Consider the following 22,763-nt stretch of genomic DNA (forward strand, 5'->3'; position numbering starts at 1 on the left):
ATCTGAGAGCCATGGCTCACAGTGTCTAAGATCCAGTCAAAATACTGACACCAGCTGGCACAGTGGGGACAGCATTACCAATGCCAAAGTCATTCTTGTCTTCTGGGAACTGCTGTTCTAATATATGGCACCCTGGGGGCACATTTCTCATTGGGCACAAATGCCTCCCTCACACCCTCAATGAGCTCATCTTCTTACACCCAGAAAATTAGACAACACTATTTATTACTAGATTGGGCAACATCTGAGAGTGGGTGGGTACTGTAGCAAACTAGCAGAGTGCAACCCGTAAGGTCAATATGCAGAAATTTAGGAAATAATGGAAGGTTAAAACCAACACCATATTTTTAGTTTGGACTTAACTATGAGAGGAGAACAAATCTAACATCATGTGAAATGTATTTTAAAATACAGATGTAAGTGTTGTTGTACCTATCTCCACAGAATGTGGTGGGAGCAGGGGAAGTACTGCTTGAAAACCTGGAAGAACGTGTGTCCAAGATCCACTACTGTCATATCAACTAACACATGTCTGTTTTGTGTTTGGATGAACATATCCTTTTTACACTAAAGAATCCACTTCACCAGGTTGTGGTTTGATGAATTCTTGTTTACTGTTTGTTGAACCACTTCATCTAACAGTTAGAAACCAGGATTATTTGCTGTTTTATTATTCTGGTTTACTTCACCCATGGCTTGTTAAGATGTCCAAACCTTCACATGTGACTTATAATAATAATAAATAAAAATTTTATTTGTATACCGCCCTTCTTTCAATCAGGGTGGTGAACAACATCTATCAAAGACAATACAACACAGTGCAAATATTCAACACAATAGACACAGTTAAAATCACAGTTAAAACCAATTCTGGCCAGCATAACTACTGCTGTCGGAGGGGGGAAACTAGCTGGAGCCTGAATCTGGGAATGCACACTTAAACAAGAAGGTTTTTAATTCCTTCTTGAAATGGGTTAGGGAGGTGGCCGAGCGGAGCTCTCCGGGCAGCGAGTTCCAGAGGGTCGGGGACGAGATGGTAAAGGTCCTCCTGGCTGTGGAGGCCAATCTAGCTCCAGGGACCCTCAGTAGTTGCTGCCCAGAAGTTCTGAGTGTGCGGGGCGGATTGTATGGGGAGAGGCGGTCCTCTAGGTATCCTGGGCCCAAGCCATTTAGGGCTTTATAGGTTATAACCAACACCTTGTATTGCGCCCAGAAGCGAATAGGCAGCCAGTGCAGATCTTTAAGCACTGGTGTTATATGGCTGGTCCTGGATATGCCAGTGACCAGTCTGGCTGCCATGTTTTGTACCAATTGTAGCTTCCGGGTTTGGTACAAGGGTTGCCCCATGTAGAGCTCATTGCAGAAATCCAATCGAGAGGTTACCAGAGCATGTACTACCGTTTCAAGGTCCCCCTGGCTCAGGTAGGGACGCAGCTGGCGTATCAGCCGAAGCTGGTAACAGGTGCTCCTGACCATCGCATCCACCTGAGATGTAAGGTGAAGCGACGAGTCAAGGAGCACCCCCAGGCTGCGTACAGAGTCCTTCACGGGAAGCATGACCCCGTTCAGGACTGGTGGAACCACCGCCATCCCTGGACCAGGAGAACCTATCACGAGTACCTCCGTTTTCTCTGGATTCAGACTGAGTCGGTTTTCGCTCATCCAGCCCATTACCGACTCCAGACAGGTCACGAGAGGAGAGACACCATCCTCAGTCACTGCATCAGTCAGAGACATAGAGAAAACTATTTGGGTGTCATCAGCGTACTGATAACCCCGCGCCCCATGTCTCCGGATGATCTCTCCCAGCGGTTTCATGTAAATGTTGAAAAGCATGGGAGACAGAATGGCTCCTTGAGGGACCCCAGATGTAAGGGCCCTCTTATCGGAGCACACGTCTCCCAGCTGCACCATCTGGGACCTCCCAGAGAGGTAGGACCGGAACCACTGGAGCGCAGTGGCCCCGATTCCCACCTCTACCAGGCGCTCCAGAAGGATACCATGGTCTATGGTATCGAAAGCCGCTGAGACGTCCAAGAACACCAACAGGGACACGCTACCCCTGTCGATGCCCAGACGGAGATCATCGACCAAGGCGACCATGGCCGTCTCAACCCCGTAGCCCGCCCGAAAGCTGGTTTGAAATGGGTCCAGATAATCCGTTTCATCCAAGATCGATTGAAGCTGGATAGCAACCGCCCTCTCGATCACCTTCCCTAAAAATGGCAATAGCGATACAGGCCGATAATTATGCATCAGGGGGTCGAGGGAGGGCTTTTTTAGCAGCGGTTTTACAATGGCCAATTTTAAACTGGATGGAAATTGCCCATCCCTCAAAGATGTATTTATAATCCGGTGTAACAGCGAGGTTACCACTGGTCCCCCCTGAGCCGTTAGCCATGAGGGACAGGGATCGAGGGAGCAGGTTGTCTTCCGTATGCTTCCAAGGATCTTGTCCACATCATCGGTACTAACCAACTCAAACTGATCCAGTTTAATGGAGTCCACGGAGGCCTGCTTCCTAAAATGAGAGCTGAGAAGGGAGTGGAAAAGAAACAGGCTGCAAATGGCCATTAGATTTTTTAAAATAATTTGTTAATGTTAATCACTTAAAAGGGGGAAGTGTGTTTGGTCCCTTCCCTGCTCTTTCCAGATGACAGATGAAGACATATTTATTCATATAGGCTTTTGATATTTAAATTATTTAGCAGTAGTGTGTGTGATGAATTGTATTTTATTTTAGCTTTTTAAATTTTTTTAAATCTTGCATGTGTAATTATGTTTTAACTGTGCTTTTAATAACAATATTATTTAATATTATTATTATTAAATTATATTTTAACTTTTGTAAAACAAGATTTTAATTTAATCTCATTTTAAATTTCTGTAAACCCAGTGGGTGATCTTGGGTAGCTCACATGCTCTCAGCCTTAAGTGAAGGCAATGGCAAATCCCATCTGAATAAATCTTGTCAAGAAAAACCCCATGATAACGTTGCCTTAGGGTTGCCATAAGTCAGGAATGACTTCAAGGCACACAAAACAACAACAACATCAAACTACCTTGGATCCCATGAGAAAAGCAAGGTATAAATGCAATAAAAAATAAATAAAGTAAGGTTTAGCATTTATATTGGAAAGGCAGAAATCTAATATGATTAATTATTAATTAATTTGTTCCTATTTTTATAGAAACTTTGTGTTACTTTTTTCTTCTTTTTTCTTTTTCTTTTTTCTTTTCTTTTTTAAAACTATATATATATCAAATTCTAAAACAAACAATTCTGCATAAACTAATAAAAACAGGATTATCTTCTATAGTTCATATCACATTCCATATCACATCCCATACGTTATATATATATCATAATCCTTATTATACTATACTTAATTTACTTCCTAAAGTCGTCCCAATAGCTAGTCCTATAAATTATATCAGCTCCTTGTCTTATTCTCCATCCTAATAAAAGAATAATATAAATCATATAACAAATCAGCAATTTTTCCATGAAAAAAAGAGTCTGTGTTACAAATAAAGAGAGAAGTGGAGCAAAACATTGATTTTATCATTGTTCTTGGACATCCCTCCAGAAACCATATTTAACTAGGCTGTGTACTGTGTTTCTCTCTTGTTGTTGCTGTGTACCTTCTAATCATTTCCAACTTATGGCAACCCTAAGGCAACCCCATCACAGGGACTCAGAGTGTGTGGTTTCCCATGGCCAAGCAGGGAATCAAACCTGGTCTCCATAGTCATAGTCCAACACCATCTACAAAGATCTAGTGCTATATCCACATCAATGATAACATTTCCACTGTGCCCATAACTGGTGGTCTATTTTTACAATGTGTGTTTGCCCCATGTTCACAAAGATATGAAATTAGTTTGGCACAAACAATGTTATTTGTTTTTTAAACTCTAAAAAAAGGGACAAAGGGAACCTAATATAATCTAAACACATATAGTAAGTAACAAAATGAGTGGGCTCTGCAAAATATTTTTCAATCATTTGGGAAGCAAACACAGCCTATATATTTTAAGGAATGCTTTCAAGTCTTTCTAATTAACCATTATCCTTAGTGTTAGTTTTACTTCTGGTTTTATTATGTAATTTCTCCCCTCTTCTGATCTGTTTTATTCTTTGTTTGTACATTTTTATTTAATTTGTATAGCACCCAAACAACACAGGTTGTTGTGAAGTTTTATTATGTAAAGTGTACATAATTAAGTCAGTAAAACTGTACTGTAAGCATCCTACAAAATCACAATAATTGTGTATAAAAGCAACCTGACAGTAAAACGAGTGAACAGCTAGAAACTATAAACACATAGATATCAACACACAAACGCACATAGACATATGTGACATTTACCTATACATTTGTTATTTCTTGCCTCATAGCCTTCAGGGCAAGTCTCTCTAACATTCCTTTTAGTCCTGGCGATTGGAACTCTGCTGTTCCTATACTCTGAGTAGGAGCTGTAGAGATTGGAGGAGTGCCTGATATATTGCTGAGGTCGATAGTTGTCTCTCACAGGGGAGAACTGAGCATAGTTATAGCTATTGAAATAAGTGCCATAATTTGGCAACCTCTCCAATCCAGCGCAAGATTTGCCATCGCCTAATAAATGTTGTCCAGGGGGACAGATACACTTGAAGCTGCCGGGGCTGTTGGTGCATTGATATGCACAAGGTTTAGGCACTTGTTCGCACTCATTAATATCTGGTCATGTGACATGATTCCAAAGCAGCAAATCATGTGACAAGGGGAAGGAGAGGGAAAAACACACAAAAAAACACAAAAAGCACATCAGTCTGTGGAACAAACTGAAATTACAGATGTGATTCTGAAATCACAAAGCTGTGGTTTGCAGGGCTATGACACAGTGCATGCATTAGTTTTCCTGTGAAACAGTTCGTGAAAACCATGGCTGAGATCCTACATCACAAAGTGTGATGTAAATGTTCTGCAGGTGGAACTATAATGGCTCCCATCACCATCCCACCATTTCACTGTAATACCTCTATGTCCAAGGCCACTCAGTGACCACTGCAGAGTGTGTGTGAGGGGGAAAGGAACAAAAACATCTGACTATGGACCTTATCACACGAGGCACTTACTGCTGCCCAAACGTTGCCCAAACATTGCAGAAGCACTGGATGTGTGGTCGTCCGTCGTGCTTCTCTAACGTAATTGAGGCTTCCCACTTTCCTTCCATTGATGAAGCGCTTGTGGAGAAGACTCAGAGAAGCCATTTTTAAATAACGGATGATACTGTTATTCAAAAATGGCTTCTCCAAAGCTTCCCTGTGAACACTTCAGTGATGGAAGGAAAGCAGGAAGCCTCAATTATGTTAGAGAGGTGTGACGGACAATCACACCTCCAGTGCTTCTGCAACGTTTGGGCAGCAGTAAGTGCCTCGTGTGATAAGGTCCTATGTCCCCACAGCCAGTTGCAGAGTGATTATATCATCACTGAAATCTGCCTGGGTTCTTCAGAATTCTTGGAAGATGATGTAAGGATTCTGAGTCTGACTATGGGATTCCTCTGAATCAACTGCCCTTCACCAGCTTCTAACTGGCTATGAAAGGGGGCTCTCATAGTGGAAAGGTGAGTTCTCGGGAGGAGGGTCTTTCATCATTGCAGAGGGAGGGAAAGAATACTAACCTACACAATGGCCCAAAAAAGAGAGAAAGACATGCATACACTTGCATATGTCACTAACAGGATGTCAATCTATGCAATTATCTTGGCTTGCTAAATACACATAGAGAGGTCAGTTCTGGGCCAGCATAATGAGGGGAATCTCAAAACAAATGTAATGGTTTATTGATGCATTAAGAACAAAATAGAGTTCTGGGTTGTTTATCATTTACTTTCACTCTCTAATTTTGCCAGGGTAGCCCAATTTTCTGGATCTTTAACAGCTTCAAAACACCTCTGAGTGTTCTTTAATATAAGACTGAGTTTCAGTCCTGTCCACACTTACATCGAAATAACCCCACCAAGCACAATATTTACTTCCAAGTAAGCATGAAGAGAATTATACTGCAAGTTTCCTGTTTCCATCCCCATCCCCACAAATTACATGCTTTTCTGAATCACAAGAAAAAATGACTGGGGGGGGGGGGGGATTAAACGCATGACAGAAGATAGGTTTAGACATGCAAGATGCCATGCTACGCTCTTGTGCTAAACTAAAACTATGCTTAATTGAATTCATTTGTTAGTACAGTGGACCCTTGTTATACGCTGGGGTTTGGTTCCAAGATTTCCCGTGTATAACAAAATCTGTGTATGCTCAAGTCCCATTACATATAATGACATAGCAAAATGGTGTCCCTTATAAAAAATGGAAAATCAAGGTAAATTTATACTTTTTTTGGTACATTTTCAAACCATGTATGCTTAAATCCGTGTATAAAAAATCCGTGTATAAGAAGGGCCGACTGTATTGTTAAATATATATAAATACACATGTGCACACAAACACAATCTGTGCTGACATGTGTTAGCATAACTGGATTTTCCCAAAAGGTAGCTTGAGAGCTGCTAATGAGGGAGCTATCAGCTATAAAATGCTGGCTGTTTGTTCTTGGTCTCACACTTGATGGGCTGGTGATCAAATCAACGACCCACCCATCTACTTATTTGTCTCCCCCCCCCCCCCCCCCGATTGTGTCAGACCCAACTGCATTGACCAAGCTATCCTACACCTTGGCTTAACAAAGCCCAGGCAATCAAACACCTTTGTCCAGGCTTCGGCCAAACCATTAAGCTCATCGCTAGAGGCTAGATTTTGCCTATAAGAACTCTTGGATTTGACCACTCAAGGAACCACGTCAGGGGGCAGAGAATTAAAATATGCCCCCCAGGACTGGGTATGTATGTTTACTGTGATGGCTATTTGTGAAATAAAAATCCAATATTCAAATGATATGTGACTGCTGGCACACACAAACCCAGTTAGTGCATCATCTAGTACCTATAGGCAAGGAACAGAAATTGCCACCAATTAAGGAACTAACTAAAGCAAGGACATATGCAGAATCAAGATTTGCCCTGAATTTATTATCGTGTAACAAGTATGTCATAAAATGCACTTTTGTTGTTCTGCCACATGCAAGTATGTGATAAATGTTATTGTTAATAGCATACTCACTGGGAATTATATGCATTTGTACTTGAAATCAGCTACTCTTTTAATGCAACCCCCCTCCATCAGATCTTGAAGGTTCAATTAGTTGTCACTACAGTCTGCTGATTTCAAGAAGTATTGCATCTTAGACAATTTTTGTGGCATAAGTTTCAGCCAAAAGGAAATGATGAGTATCAGAATGGTGTTAATGTTTGTCTGATTCCTATGACCAACTTACCTATGCAGGGTCTTCCAACTCCCTGCGAGCGGAACCCTCTTGGGCACACACACCGGTAACTTCCTCTTGTGTTTTCACATATTTGGTTGTATCGACACTGATGGGTACCATCTCTGCATTCATCAATATCTAGCAAGAAACACAAAATCTTAAAGGTACTTTAGGTACTTGTGTATGGAAATTTAAAAGAAATGTAAAAGCATGCATTTCTTTTTCTTCACATATAGCCCATCAACAAAGTCACCCATGGATTCACCAACTGCATTTTTATCGCTTTCTACTTTTCAAAAATTGGCAGTTTTGTTACAACAGGGTTTTTATCCTGAATTCTGATCTTGTTTGATACCTTAATTATTAGGACACAGTGATTCAGGCAGCCTACATTTGCTCATTTCCATCTCTTCTCTCCTTCTTCTTCAGAGATAATATGTGCCACTACAGTTTTCTTTGAACGGGAAGACATACACACACAATACAACATGGTTACATACTAAATTATTTTTGTCTTTTGACCATTACAGATTAGAAATGTAAATAATGGCCAGAATCATGTTCAGTATTATAGTTTTGTAAGCTAGACTTACAACCTCATCAATTTTGTAATTCACATTTATGGTTATGGAAATAATGATTATCAAAAATGCCCTTCCAAAACTACTGTAGAAGCCACTCAGCCAGACCAACCAAGGAATTCTGAGGTCCTGGTGATCAGGTGCTGTAGGATGATGTGTCCAGCTGTATTCTGTTAGAGAGCCACAGTGTGATTAGCTATTACAACAGTAGCATGATAGCTTCATGGTGGAAAGGGGTTGGATGCATCTTTCCCCACTTGACTTCAGACTTCTGGTTCATGCAGCAGCCTGATTTCTAAGGAGGTTTTTTTTTAATTATTGGTCAAATTGTTAGATGGAACTTAACTATGTCATTGTAGCTACATCTTCCAATGTCGGATCTCATCCATAATTTACAGTTTTTCTTGTTCTCACACACATCGCCTGTGCAGCAATTGCTAGGCTCCACAAAAGTTTTTGCCTGCAATGAGACACCACACTAAGGAGTCCTTTGCTTTTGTTGGGATTTCTCTAATTTGCACAAAAATGTCTCTACACAAAACAACTTTTTCCCACTGTCAAGCAAAGTATATACAATGCAAACGCAGAGTAATAATAATTATTGTTATTGTTATTCTTATTATTTTGTGCTTGCATTGTATGTGCTTTGCTTCACAAAGGGAAAGAGAGTTGTTTTGTGCAAATTACAAATTTGTGCAACTTTTGTGTAAATAATAAAAGGTTGTTGTTGTTATTTGTATCCCACCTTCCTCCTAAATCTGGGATTCATGGTGGCTTAGAATTTAAAAAGAACAATACAACTAAAAACACTAAAAAAGTGAACACTGAAATCAAATACCATAAATAAATAAATAAATAAATAAATAAATAAATAAAATCCAATTAAACTATTCGTGGCATTAAAGCAATTCAAACCTACATTTAAAAGGATCAAACTTTTAAAAAACTATTAAAAGAAGTTCAGTTTAAAACAATGTAGCATCATTAGCCTATTCTTTAAAACTATCTGCCTTAAAAACCCTGTCAGAATAAAAAGGAGTTTGCCTGATGACGGAAGTACAGCAGAGAGGTGGCCATTCTGGCCTCCTTCTGAAAGGAGTTTCAGAGTCAAGGACAGCCACCAAGAAGGAGGTAATATGCTTCTTGTAACTTGCATCGGTTAAGACTCCAACTTTAGCTCTTTGTACTAACAGAAGCTTCCAAACACTCTTTAAAGGTGAACCCATGTAGAGTGTGTTACAGTTATCAAAATGGGATGTAACTAAAGCATGTATCACTGTGGCCAGATCTGATGTCTCAAGCACAAGCATTAAGTGGGCAAAAGCACTCCCAGCCATCACAGAGACCTAGGCCTCCAGGTTCAAAGCCAAGTCCAGGAGAATCCCCAGACTATGAACCTTTGTGTTTAGGCGGTGGGATCAGATACCCACTGGCACAGACCCATTGTTGTCTTGGAAGCCATGTAGCCCTGAGCCACTCCCAGCAGAGCGGTCTCAGCATGGATGTTGACATCCCTTAGCACTATTAGCCATGAAGATGTCAATACCAGCCCCAAGACCATCTTGGCAAACTCAGGAAGGAAGACTGGTGAGCAGTAAGGGTGGGTGAGGAAAGCTGAGAGAGATTAATTTCCTCATTCAGATAGAAGGACCATCTGACTGAACAAAAAAAAGGCAGCCAACCCATACAAGGCTTCCAATTTTTAAAAGTTCATGCACCAGGCCAGCAGTTACTGTGGTTTAATTAAACAACCTGTACAACTTACACAATTTCAAAACAACAAACCACCACCATGTCTACAAATTTGAACTCTCCCCTGAGACCAATAGAATTTTTTTCATCATCTTGCAAGTTAAAACATTCAGGAGATTACAGTGGGCTAGAGATGGAATTGAAGTGGAATTACAGCATATGATTCCTCTGCTTTTTGTGTCCCTGGCTAGATTACCGCACTACATTCTTATAGTGCTGCTATTCTACTTTAAATTCTCTGACCGCCTCCTGTTGCATTCTGCAATTTGCAGTTGAGGGAGGTGCATTTAGAATTCTCAGCCAGAGGGCTCTTGGGCCTCACTGAACTACAAACCCCAGAATGCAACAGGAGGCAGCCAGAGCAGTAAAAGTGTAATAGCAGCACTGTAAGAGTGTAGTACGGTAATGTGAACAGTCACTCATCCGTTGCTGATCTGTTGTTATACCATCATTATAGTGCAATACTGCATTAACAAGAGATACCCATCAATAACCACCAACGTCTCTACATTCACACGATTGTGCAGGGGCACATTGTTCTAGCATTACAGAAGTGTTATTGCAAGGTCAACTTGAGGCAAATGGGTATGTCATCAATCTCCGGGTCCTAGTCTCTGGAGCAGCATGATTACAGTGCAAAAACACCCTCGTGTGGTAGAATCATAGAATCATAGAGTTGGAAGAGACCGCACGGGCCATCCAGTCCAACGCCCTGCCATGCAGGAAATCCAATCAAAGTATCCCCAATAGATGGCCATCTAACCTCTGCTTAAAGACCGCCAAGGTAATCCCCTTAGTAATTTCTCAAGCAAGAATCTAAATCTTTAGCAGATTCACATAGATGTTCATAAGTAGTGTTCCTGTTTATGTTTATGTTGTTTGGGTTATTGACAAGGTTGTCAAGTCGTGTCTGACCATAGGGGGCGGTGTTAATCTCTGTTACTAGCCAAACAGTCAACATTGTCAGAGACTACTCTGTGATCATGTGGCCAGCATGACTGCACAGAATGCTATTTCCTTCCCACTGGAGTAGTACCTATTTATCCACTTGCATTTGCATGCTTTTGAACTGCTAGGTTGCCAGAAGCTGGGACTAGTGATGGGAGCTCACCCCATCATCCAGCACCCGGGCCTTGAATTGACAACCTTCCGATTTTGCAATCAACAGAGTCAGCCTCTTGAGCCACCACATCCCTTGGGTTATGATACCAATGAAGTAATTCATGACTGATGTACACAAATATGGTTGAAAAAGTCGAAGTTCTCTGCTACAGTATTTGAATAAAAAGTTGAATACAAAGCATACACACCTATACATGTTCCATTTTCTGCTTTGGTCATTCCATTTGGACACAGATCAATGCATTTATAGCCACCTCGTGTATTTTTGCAGAGCTGGTCAAGTCGGCATACATTTTGCCTGCATTCATTCACATCTTGAAAAAAATAAGAAGTGAAATAGCTTAACTGATTGTACTTCTTGCATGAAATTATACACTGCATGTGTTGGAGTGTCTCTTAAAAATGCTTTCAGAAAGGGCTGCAGTACACAAGAGCTTAGTAAATTTACCATAGCTTTTCTACAGAATCCCCCTGAGCCAGCATAGATATGATCAAAAAAGTAACTTTTCAAAGCACTGGAAAGACAACACACCCTTTCTACCTCCAGTTTCCTGCAAAACGGATCCTTTCAAGGATGAAAGGTGATCTACCCTTTTGCAACTGAAATGATTCTGTGGGGAAGAGGAATCAGAATCCAAAGGCACATTTTTTAAATGTACATTCTAAACAGTGACTGTGAAGGTATGATCACAATGGGAGAAAGGATCACTCTTAAGGGGGAAAAAGTATAGTCCCATTTATACACTACTTCTTACCCATGCATTTTCTCCCTTTCAGCTGATATCCTGGATCACATCCACAGTGGAAGCTTCCAATGGTGTTGAGGCATCGTTGATGACAAGGACTGGACTCCTGACATTCATTAACATCTGTGGAAAATGTTTGGACTTTAAACACTTCTGACTTGAAACCCTTTGGTAATTGTTCCCAAACATAAAATGAAGAGGATGCAAAAGAAATTGTCAAGAGTGGAAAGATTTAATCCCCACTTTTGGTTCTCCACTTCCACAGGACCTGGCAAACTCACTTTTGTGGATGACAGCTCCTAGAATCTCCAATAGCCATGCTAACTAGGGGACTCTGGGTGTTGCAGTTTTTAAAAAGTAATTTTCTAATCTCTGTTATTTTTGAGGAAGAGGTTTTAGGGCTGGAAGAACATTTTGCCTCATCCTGTCCCTTTCAAGCTCAGTGACAAAATGGATGCCATCTACCAAGAACGGCATTGCAGTTATGAAGTACACATTGAAATTTGCCTAGAGGAGCCTTCTGCAACTAATATCTCAGTTTCAATCCACTTCTCACTACATCCTGGGATCAATCTTGCTCTGTTGAAACATTGTTTCATATAGTCTCATGTTATTTAAAAATCATAGATTAGATTAAGCCATCTCCATACCACGGCAACTCAGTCCATCTGATGTTCTCCTGAAGCCAAGCCCACACTGAACTACACAGCGATAGAAGCCAATAATATTCTCACAATCTTGGCCAGTGTGACATGAATGCCTCCCTAAGGCACATTCATCAATATCTGCAAGAAACAGAAAGCCATAAATATAGCCAAGACTCAGTGCATATTGTGGGAGAACCGAAAGCATTTTGTTATGAAAATATTATCAATGTGAAGCACGATCTAAACTAGTTCTTAGAGAAGTTACTTTTTTGGACTATAACTCCCAGAGGTCCTTGCCAGTCTGACCAGTAATTTGAGGATTCCTGTTCTGGGACTGGAAATCCAAAAATCATAGCTTTATCCTCAGAATAACTATGTGTGTGGGAGTTTCTAGCAACACTATATTGTTGTGAGCTTCTCCTGGATTCTCTATCATATGTTAGGAGTATGACTACAATGAGCATCTAAAGTTCAAAAGTCATCACTACCCCACAGGTCAGATATTTGGTTAGTACCTGAATGGGAGATTGAATCTCATGTATTCTAATCCAAGTTTGATTAAGGTGAGAAAAGGTCAGACATAAAGTCAAACCTAGAGTAGAGTATATGAGGTTAAGTCTCCCACTCAGGTCTTTGCAGCCCCCATCTCAGCATGTCCTATGACCAGGGAAAGAGTGGAAACATCACTACTTAACACCCCACTCACTAGTACCTCAGAAGTAGATATGTTGGAGAGGTCTATGAGGCTTCAAAATGAGAGTTCTTAGCCATTACTTTCACAAAGCACCCAAATGCAATTTTACAAAGTCTGTGGTCACCATCTTGTATATTTAAGTTAAATAATGTGTAGGATTTATTCTAATGGACTTAAATGTGTCATTTTGCACATCAGAGTTTGTTTCTTTTAAAATTCTTCTTCCTGGGTGAGTCAATGACTGTTACCTTGGCACGCTCTTCCATCTGCTGAAATGGTAAGGCCCTTAGGACAGGAGCAATAATAAGTTCCTATGGCATTGTGGCACGTATGAGAGCATGGGTTTTGAGCTGTACACTCATCTTCATCTAACAATAAAGACAACAATGAATTCAGTTACGATGTCCTTCTCACAATGTACATTAGCAACAGGAAGTCTTCAAGGACCAGTTAGGTCTCTGAGATTCTCAGCATTTATATTTATTTATTTATTTAACAACAGCAGCAAAAATGAGGAGAAAAGAAGCAACCCCCACCACTCTGCAGTTTTGACATTGCAACATCTATAAGAAATTCCATGAGATGTTGCCACAAAAATTAAAATCAAATCATAGAACTAAAACTGTGTAGTGTGAAAGGGCCCTTAGTGTAGGAGGAATGTATCCATCAATTCCAGCATAGTGTTTTCAAGTCTTCATCAAGTGTAAAGGAGAAAGGCAATCTAGGAAATAGGAAGAGAAATATCTACACCACTAGGGATTGGTGGGAGGACTGAAGGAAGCCATCAGATCAGTCTACATTTAATCAAATGATCAGCTTTCCTCTTACCTGAACAGTAGGGGCCAGAAGAATCAAAACCAAATCCATTTGGACACTGGTTGCTGCGGTCCCCTGTAGATAAAGGAAACCAAAAGTCACTCAGATAGATAAAAATGGATTTTCATCAAATATCTAGTGGGTTGCCAGACAGAAAATAGACTAGATCCATCTTGTTCTTTGTTGCTCCAGAGGGTAACACTAGGGATGCGAAGAACATTTAAAAATAATAAAAAGGCTAAAAAACATATTTCTTCAGTGTTGCAAAAACCCCATGAGCAGAATCCTGCATGATGAGAATCTTTGCCGTTTGAGATTTATTATGCAGAAAATTCGCAAGTGATTATTTTGCTCATAAAATAGTGTTTTATGAGCAGAAAGCAGTCTTATCTGCAATATTTTTTATGCACGGAAAACCCTGTTTACTGTGAAATAAATGTTACATTTAAGGATTTGTTTGCACATGACTGTTTTAAGCTGAAAATGCTGTTTTCTGCTGAGAAAAAAGCCATTTTTGTACAGAAAATAACATTTCTAAGTAATAGAATCATAGAATCACAGAGTTGGAAGAGACCACAAGAGCCATCCAGTCCAACCCTTTGCCATGCAGGAACTCACAATCAAAGCACCCCTGACTTATGGTCATCCAGCCTCTGCTTAAAGACTTCCAAAGAAGGAGACCCCACCACTCTCCAAGGGAGTGTGTTCCACTGTCAAACAGCTCTTACTGTCAGGAAGTTCCTCCTAATGTTTAGGTGGAATCTCTCTTTTCTATAACTTGCATCCATTGTTCTGTGTTCTAATTCCTGGAGCAGCAGAAAACAAGCTTGCTCCATTCTCAACATGACATCCCTTTGCTGTGCATCATGGCTCAATTGTTTAGTATTAAAATCTAAACTAACATTTCTGCAAAAGTCTGCCACTTTCAATGACAATAAGATATGTCTTTGTTGTTGTTTGTTGTTGTGTACCTCTAAGTCATTTTTTACTTATGGTGACCCTAACATGAACCAATCAAAGCCCCTTTTTTACAAGTTTCTTCAGAGGGGGTTTGTTGTTGCCATCCTCTGGGCTGAGAGAGTGTGCCCAAGGTCATCCAGTGGGTTTTTATGCTCAAATGGGGATCAAACTCTGATCTCTGATCTCCAGAGCTGTAGTCCAATGTTGAAACTAAGCTGACTCTCATGTCTTTAAGTGCCACAACAGAAAAAGTCATGACATTCCAGTCTGAGCAAATGTGTCAGGAGAATGCTGGACTCTCGCTCTCTCTTTAATATGCAAACAATATTTCTATTTTGCTGAAATATATAGGAAACCTCAGGAAAAGCTCATGAAAAGATAAGTTTATTCAAAGGATGGCTGTGCCTTGAAAAGGTTTGTTTATAAAACATCTATAGTCAGAACCCGTACTACATGAATTCGTAGTATCTGGCTTCAGTTATATGTGAAAAACTGCAAGTCCCTCATTAGTTGTATTTGCACACTGTCCCAGTTAGCTTCTAGTGGAAGTGGAGCTTGGCTTTTAGAAGCCAGGTTTCAAGGCCCTGGGTACTAAACCACTGTTGTGTTGTTCAATCAGGGCTGACATTCTTTTTTCAAAAGGATATTTAACATCAACATTTGGTTTCCATGTCTGAGTGGGGATTCAGTCTCTGGTCTTCAGGAGCCCTAGTCCATCACTCAAACCACTAAATCATGCTGGCTCTACATATTGGCTATATACATATAGTTTGGAGGGTGGGTGTCTGAGCTCTAGGGAGGAGGCAAGCTTGAAATAAATATGATTGGTTTAGACCAGCAACTCATTTTGAAATGGGACAAAGCATAACTTTTTGCACATACCCAGTATGTACAGTTTTTCCGCAAGCAATACCTTTTGAAATGGAAGCACGGATTTTAAAAGTCAAAGCTTCTTCGAGTGGATTGTATTCTGTTTCAACAGAGGAAGCATGGAGTGCTTCAACCAGAAATGGCATCCTTCCACGATTCTGGTCATAGGTAATAGTATGGTTCCAAGTATATGGTACACTAACTCCATCTATGGTGAAGAGCCGTGTAGAGTAAGCATAGAGTTGACCAGGGCCTGTTTGAATGTAATCTTCTGTATAATCCTGAAATATACATCATAATTCCCAAAAAAGATGACACTAAAGAAGACATCTTCACTCTTTACTCACTAGCAATAACTCAACAGGAACTCTCTTAACAAACTGGAAATTTAGAAACTAACTACCAAGTGCTACACAACCCAAAAGTCCTTTCTTAAGCAGTAGGTAGAATTGTAACTAATCTGAATAGATTATCACACAGGGTAAGGAGGGATGGTTCCCGTCCTTACCTTGTCCTAATTGCATCTGTGCTTATCCCATCCTTTTCCTGTCAGTGGCCCTGTCACTTTATTAACAGGAGTTTCCATTAATACACAGGGGCCATGCCACTCCACTGATGAGAGAAGGATGGGATAAGCATCCTTTGCTGAGCAAAAGATTTTGAGAAAACAAAGCCAGCAATACAGTGTAAAATAGCACTTAAAAATACTAAACAGTAAACACTAAAGACAATATAGACCAGCTGAATGAGCTGGTTGTCAAACTGAATCCTTTCTTCTAGGAAACGTACACAATGTTCCAAAAGCCATTTTAGTATAATTCTTTTATTGGGCACAGTCACTTTTTGTTGTCCTAATGAAAGTATTACACCAAAATGGATTTCAGATTTTGTTTCTAGTGGCTGTCTTTGCTTTTTATTAAAGATGTATAATAGTGATGTCAAATCTATAGAGGGCTATAGAGTGATGCCTTGACTTACTTTTACATTAATATCAGCTGATGACTGTAGCTGTAATATGTGGCCACTGATTACAACATCCAGGAGTAAAGAACCATCTGAGTCCAAACCACGGGCAATGTGAGTCATTCGTAAGATCTCGCCTGTGAATTTTAATAATAGTTTTAAGTGAATATTGAATTATTATGCACTTTGTGTAAGTGCAAGAAATTTGTGAAAGTAAAAGAGCTCTACTGTAAAGATTTGTGTGGTCTATTATTCATATGACTCTTAAACTAATTAACAATAAAGCATTTAAATTTGTGCCAAAAAATGAAAGGCATCTTCTCAAAATGAACAGGCTCTGCAGAAGGAAATGAACCGCAAATGGTTAAAGCTTCCTTTTTCTCAGATTGCACTGATATACTTATAAGCTGACACGGACACATCCAAAAGCTTTCTTTGCACCCTACCCAAAGACTTAAAAGATTCCTAGGGGTTGTTGCCACTATGGTTTAAACCTGATCTCAATCAGATTTAAACCATGATGGTTCTCACTTAATTTGAATCCCTGAAGCGATTTGGAAAGGGGGGGCATGGTTTTTACTCATTTTTACCTATTTAACACACGTCAAAAAGATGCTGGTAAAATGGGGTGTTTTTTGGGCTGAATCGATTTATTTCCAAATCAGTCAATTCAGCCCAAGTGGGAACCAAGCAGAATCTAATCAGATTTGAATCCGCCGTGGTTCCCACTGGCAGCAGCTTTCCTGTCCATACCTCCATGCTCCGTCCTTAGTCCTGCATCCTCCCAACCTGCCTCTCTCCTTCCGCCCCGGCATGTCTCAGTCCTCGGCTGTCGCTTCCTGCACTGATTCTTGAAACCAGCGCAAACATAGTGGGAACCATGCTGTTTGCTGAACTGGTTTGAAGAATCAGTGCAGGAAGCGAATCAAGAGGTAAGTGGCAATGAGGCCCAAGTTTGAGTGTGAGAAATAGTTGTAAAGAAAATCTTTTTAAAATCTCATATTAACTAACCTGTAGCAAATTCCACTTGTGTCTCTCTCTTAAAAACTGCGTTAGTGAGTGAAAAGCCATTCACAGCTTCCCCAATTTCATCTGCTGTTGTCCAATAAATGGGACTGAGAATAGAAACTAGTGCTCTCATTGCTGGACCTATAGGAAGAAAATTTTTATTTATTTTATTCATTGATTTCATTTCATTTCTGTGCCACTTTTCTCCTAGGAAGGGACTCAAGGCAGCTCACAGATAAAGTCATTTTAACAATTTTACAATAAAAAAATGTAAAACAGTTAAAATAATCTAACTAAAACAATATATGATTACACAAAACAACCTTGTCACAGGCACAACCATATTTGGCTTTTTTATTTGTCATGTTTGTCACCATTTTTGAAGTTGTATTAATTCCTTCCCACCAGGCCCTCTACTGAATTTAAAACATCACATGACTTTCAATAAACGTTCTCCTTTGTTATTTTTTTTAAAACAGCCAAGAAAATAATAATCCTGGATTTTGCAACGTGTATGATGTGAAAGTATCACATGGCCTTAAACTTTCTTAATGTACTTATTTACTTTCTGGATTTCATTTATTGCTGGTGAAACATCTGGTGGTACTTTTGCAAGTCATTATCCTATTTGGAAAAAATGCATTAAGATTCACATTTCATTGGACATCCCCTGAAATAATAATGTGTCTTGAAATTCATAGAATAGTTATGTCAGACATCAGGGAAGCTGCAGTGCAAGGATATCACACTCAGTGGTCTAAGAGTCAACAAACTAATGCTGTCTCCTAGTTCTGATGAACAAAGGAAATTCCTTCTGATTGGAATACAATATTTCAGTTTAAATAAACTGTATGAGTGTGAAACACCCAGGAAAAATCTACAAATATGAAAGTATCAGTAACAGACATACCGAGACTCCGAGGGATATTGGTAATTTTGGCTTGTATCCTTCTAGTGTCCAGATCTGGACTATCTACTATTGTGGCATTCAGGAAAGCTATTCCAAATTCAATATCATTGATGTTTCCAATGACATTTCCTCTAGCACGTTGAGGCCCACCTATTGCAGGGGTTGTCAGGGAGAAAGAAAATACAAAGGAAAAAATAAAGTATGTCTTGGAATCATAAAATCACAAAGCTGTAAGGGATCCCAAGGATCACTGAATCCAAGCCTCTGCCACGCAGGAATACACAACTAAAGCACTCCCAAGAGATGGGAATCCAAACTCAGCTGAAAGACCTCAAAAGAAGGAGAATCCACCACCCTCTCAGTTCTTTTTTTATCTTTATTCTCAGTTTAAATATACACAGTAACTCAGATCTTTATTTAAAAAACAATACATTATTCATCAAACAATAATAAAAACATAATAAATCATACTTCTACAACCTATCTAAGAACTAATAGACATGCCTGATTCACTCCTCCCTTCAAAGGATCCTTAATCCTATTTCCTTTGTTTAACTCTACCTTACTACTATCTTATTCACCCTTCCTCCATCTTCAGAGTTACTACCCACTATTTGGTCTTCTCTTCATGTCAAGGTGTCCCATATTACCTATACCCTCCTATCCTTCACCTTCTGCATCCCCCTTCCCTATACCATCACACTCTTACATCTCTTATCCTCTTCACCATCCACTCTCCTGCTTTCTTCCTCCATCCATACTCCTCTTAATCCCTCCCTAATTCAAACCCTCTCCTACCTCTTACTTCCTAACTTATTTGTTCCCTTCTCTTACCTTTTAACTTGATTCCTGCTTGCCTACCTTTCTTTTAACATCTTCACACATACTCACACCTTCTTACACTTTTTTTACTACACTCATCTTTGTATTCCCTCTCGAACATACACTGTCCTCATACATTCCTAATATCCACTACCTTTATATCCTGTCTTCTCCCTCTCACCCCCCCCCCTTTTTTAAAAAAAAATAAGGAGACAATGAAAAGAGATATTAGAGTAATCCCTGTCTCTCTTGTCACATCCTTTTACTTATTCTGGGAACCCTATCACTGCACTCTTTCCCCACTTTTTTTCAAGAAAATTTGTTACCAACTTTCATTCTTTATCATTAAATCACAGAATCATAGAGTTGGAAGAGACCACAAGGGCCATCCAGTCCAAACCCCTGCCATGCAGGAACTCTCAATCAAAGAATACCCGACAGATGGCCATCCAGCCTCTACTTAAAGACCTCCAAGGAAAGAGACTCCACCACTCTCCAAGGGAGTGTGTTTCACTGTTGAACAGCCCTTACTGTCAGGAAGTTCCTCCTAATGTTAAGGCGGAATTTCTTTTCCTGGAGCTTGTATCCATTGCTCCGGGTCCTAGTCTCTGGAGCAGCAGAAAACAAGCTAGATCCCTCCTCAATATGGCATCCCTTCAAATATTTAAACAGGGCTATCATATCACCTCATAACCTTCTTTTCTCCAGGCTAAACATCCCCAGCTCCCTAAGTCATTCTTCAAAGGGCATAGTTTCTAGACCCTTCACCATTTTGGTCACCCTCCTTTGGACACACTCCAGTTTCTCCACATCCTTTTTAAATTGTAATGCCCAGAACTGGACACAATATTCCAGGCAGGGCCTGACCAAAGCAGAATACAATGGCACTATTACTTATATATTACATCTGTTGGGTTACTCTTTAACAGTTGTGTTAACCTGTCCATTTTTATAGCCTCATATAGCTTAAAGAACCATTCATCTTCCTCTGGTGTTTCTTTGGACCTCCATTTTGGGGCAAAAGCCATTCTAGCTGTTGCAGTCAAATAAAATATTTTCCCCATATTTATTTTCTAATTCTTCTTATTATTTCTAATAAGTAGCATTGGATGGAAATGCACTGTCCAACAGCTCTTATAGTAAAGACCTTCTTCCTAATGTTTAGGCAGAATCCCTTTTCTTGGATTCAGTTTATTTGGATTGATTTGGAGTGCTCTCTGGAACAGCTCCATCATATATATGACATTCATTCACGTACGTAAATATGAATGTCATATCCTCTCAATCTTCTATTCTCATGGCCATGGTAGGAACAGTGTGCTATACCAAACTGCCCCTTGGTCAGACCCTGCAGAGTTTTGAAATATGCCCATCTGTAAAATCTCTTTCTTGGTAATCTTCTGAAAAGAAGAAAAGAGAGTATTGAACACACGCACACACCCGCCTCCCAAGTGCTGGTGTAGAAACACAGTGCACTCTCTGTTTAGAGAAACATAAAATGAAACAGCTCACCTAAATGGTGACGTTACCAAACTTCATCTAGGTTATGTATCCCAAGAGGGAAACCCAGAGCCTTTTTATGAGACATTGAGCACTCAGAGTGAAAAGCAACTGTTGTTAAGCACTGTCTGCCAGTATTAACCCAAGAGAACATGGCAGGAAAGGAAACAGAACAGACTTCTGGAAGAATTCAGACAAGCTTTATGCAATTATTTGGTTAGGATCTTGGTCAGAACAACCAAAGTATATCTATCATACTGACATGTAAAACCTGTCTGTGTTCTGGTGCCAAATTTTAAGGAAACAGCAGTGCATCTTGTGTTGGAAGTGAGAGAAACACCTGTATTTTTACCAGATCACTGCATATTTGTGTACTTTAAGAAAGGGAGAATGACAAGTAACTTTCCTTGGATTACACGGCATTTTAAGCAACTTTCCAACTTTTTAAGGTATCCTTTTCATATGCAGTAATAAGAAATGGATGGATTCATTTGCAAATATTTGGAGGGTAGTTTGAATAAACAATTTTCAAATTGTCCAGAGTGTTTGAACATCTTAACTCAGAACATCGGTCTGTTTAGCCCAGTGGGAGCTGGCAATTCTTCAAGGATGTGAGCTGCCCGGGTAAGAACTAAGTGACTATTCCTATTTCTCTGCCAAAAAGTTCATGAGCAAGCATAATGATTCCAGTGCTCATAATACCAATAAACCTCTTGGTGAAGTACCAGCATAAGGAGTCAGCTAGAATATTGCTGAGATGTCCTTTCCTGAGCGAGACCATTGGTCAATCTAGTCCTGGGACTGACAAAAAAGAGAATGGCTGTAGATTGCTGAAGGGTGGGAAAGGATGATGGTTAAAAAGGAGAGAGATGAGGAGTGAGGGAGGGAAAGAGCATGAGCAAGATAGATTAGTAAAGGGGTCCTATAGATATTATTATAATGCAGCTCCCTTGAGTTGTCTCCATTGGCTACCATAGCTAGGGCTGATGGGAAGTACAGTTCAGTGATTATTTGGCTACCTCTGTATTAGTGGGTAGGGTGAGTGGATCTTAGGTCCTGGGAGTCTGGAATGAGTGGCTTTTGTGGGCAGAAAAAGGTGGGGTGGGGATTATGAAATGTGCATTTTAACTACTGCTTTTGGTTTAGCTCTCAGACACCACAACAGATGTTACTTGACCTCCAAATTCACCATTTTACTTTTTTGTGAATTTCAGTTTTTGTGACTGACTATGGCCTCCATGCCAGACATCTTGTCACTTCACAACTTTCGAGATGTGCTAATTGACCAATATTTTCTAATTTGATTTAACTCAATCTCCAATGGCAATAGTTTTCCAAGACCTCAGGCAGATCCCTGCAGTTACCAGAAATTAGACTTGGACATTGTGCATGAAAAAAGAAGAAAGAAAGAAAGAAAGAAAGAAAGAAAGAAAGAAAGAAAGAAAAGAGAAAAGGGGGAGGGAAAGCACATTAAGCATTCTCTTCACTTGGCTGCTCCCCTTTGTCCTCTCACTATACTCCAAAACACACTCTTTGTTACTCTCTTCTTTATTTCATTTGATAAAATAAATGCCACCATATGCTTTTCATTTCTTGGGGGTGATTTGTATTTCGGGGGTTTGGAAACAGGGAAAGAATATCAAACACAGGAATGTATCTAAAACACTAACTTGCATCACTTCCCAGTATTACGTTTACTCCTCCTCCTCCTCCTCCTCCTCCTCCTCCTCCTCCTCCTTATTTATTTATACTCTGCCTTTCTCCCAATATAGAAACACATGGCGCCTAACAACACATTTAAAACAGTATGTTAAAAACAATACAAAAGTATTACAATTTAAGTACAAACATTACATATTAAATATTAAAATGTATTTAAAACTCTATACAAACCTTTAAATCTGGATAACACAGCATTTTAAAGCCCAGCCCTCATCAGCCTGTAAAAGCTGAATGGCACAAGAATGTTTTTACCGGCCGCTAAAAGGGGAGCAGGGACGGG

General features: G+C 39.9%; 1 protein-coding gene across 1 annotated transcript in view; it reads right to left on the reverse strand.

Moving 5' to 3' along the window:
* HMCN1 (hemicentin 1) overlaps positions 1-22,763 on the reverse strand; it is a 284,684-nt gene that overhangs the window by 7,711 nt on the left and 254,210 nt on the right. Inside the window, exons 94-104 of the mRNA XM_089515825.1 lie at positions 18,440-18,589; positions 17,533-17,670; positions 16,537-16,658; positions 15,602-15,839; positions 13,741-13,803; positions 13,161-13,280; positions 12,222-12,356; positions 11,581-11,694; positions 11,014-11,139; positions 7,380-7,508; positions 4,374-4,724 (exon numbers count right to left, since the gene is read on the reverse strand). Coding sequence (XP_089371951.1) covers positions 4,374-4,724; positions 7,380-7,508; positions 11,014-11,139; positions 11,581-11,694; positions 12,222-12,356; positions 13,161-13,280; positions 13,741-13,803; positions 15,602-15,839; positions 16,537-16,658; positions 17,533-17,670; positions 18,440-18,589 — 1,686 coding nt within the window. The remainder of the gene's footprint in view (positions 1-4,373; positions 4,725-7,379; positions 7,509-11,013; positions 11,140-11,580; positions 11,695-12,221; positions 12,357-13,160; positions 13,281-13,740; positions 13,804-15,601; positions 15,840-16,536; positions 16,659-17,532; positions 17,671-18,439; positions 18,590-22,763) is intronic.

The sequence above is a fragment of the Sceloporus occidentalis genome, unplaced genomic scaffold (assembly GCF_023333645.1).
Source record: "Sceloporus occidentalis isolate IW3139 unplaced genomic scaffold, rSceOcc1.0.p SCAF_3, whole genome shotgun sequence".
NCBI lineage: Eukaryota > Metazoa > Chordata > Lepidosauria > Squamata > Phrynosomatidae > Sceloporus > Sceloporus occidentalis.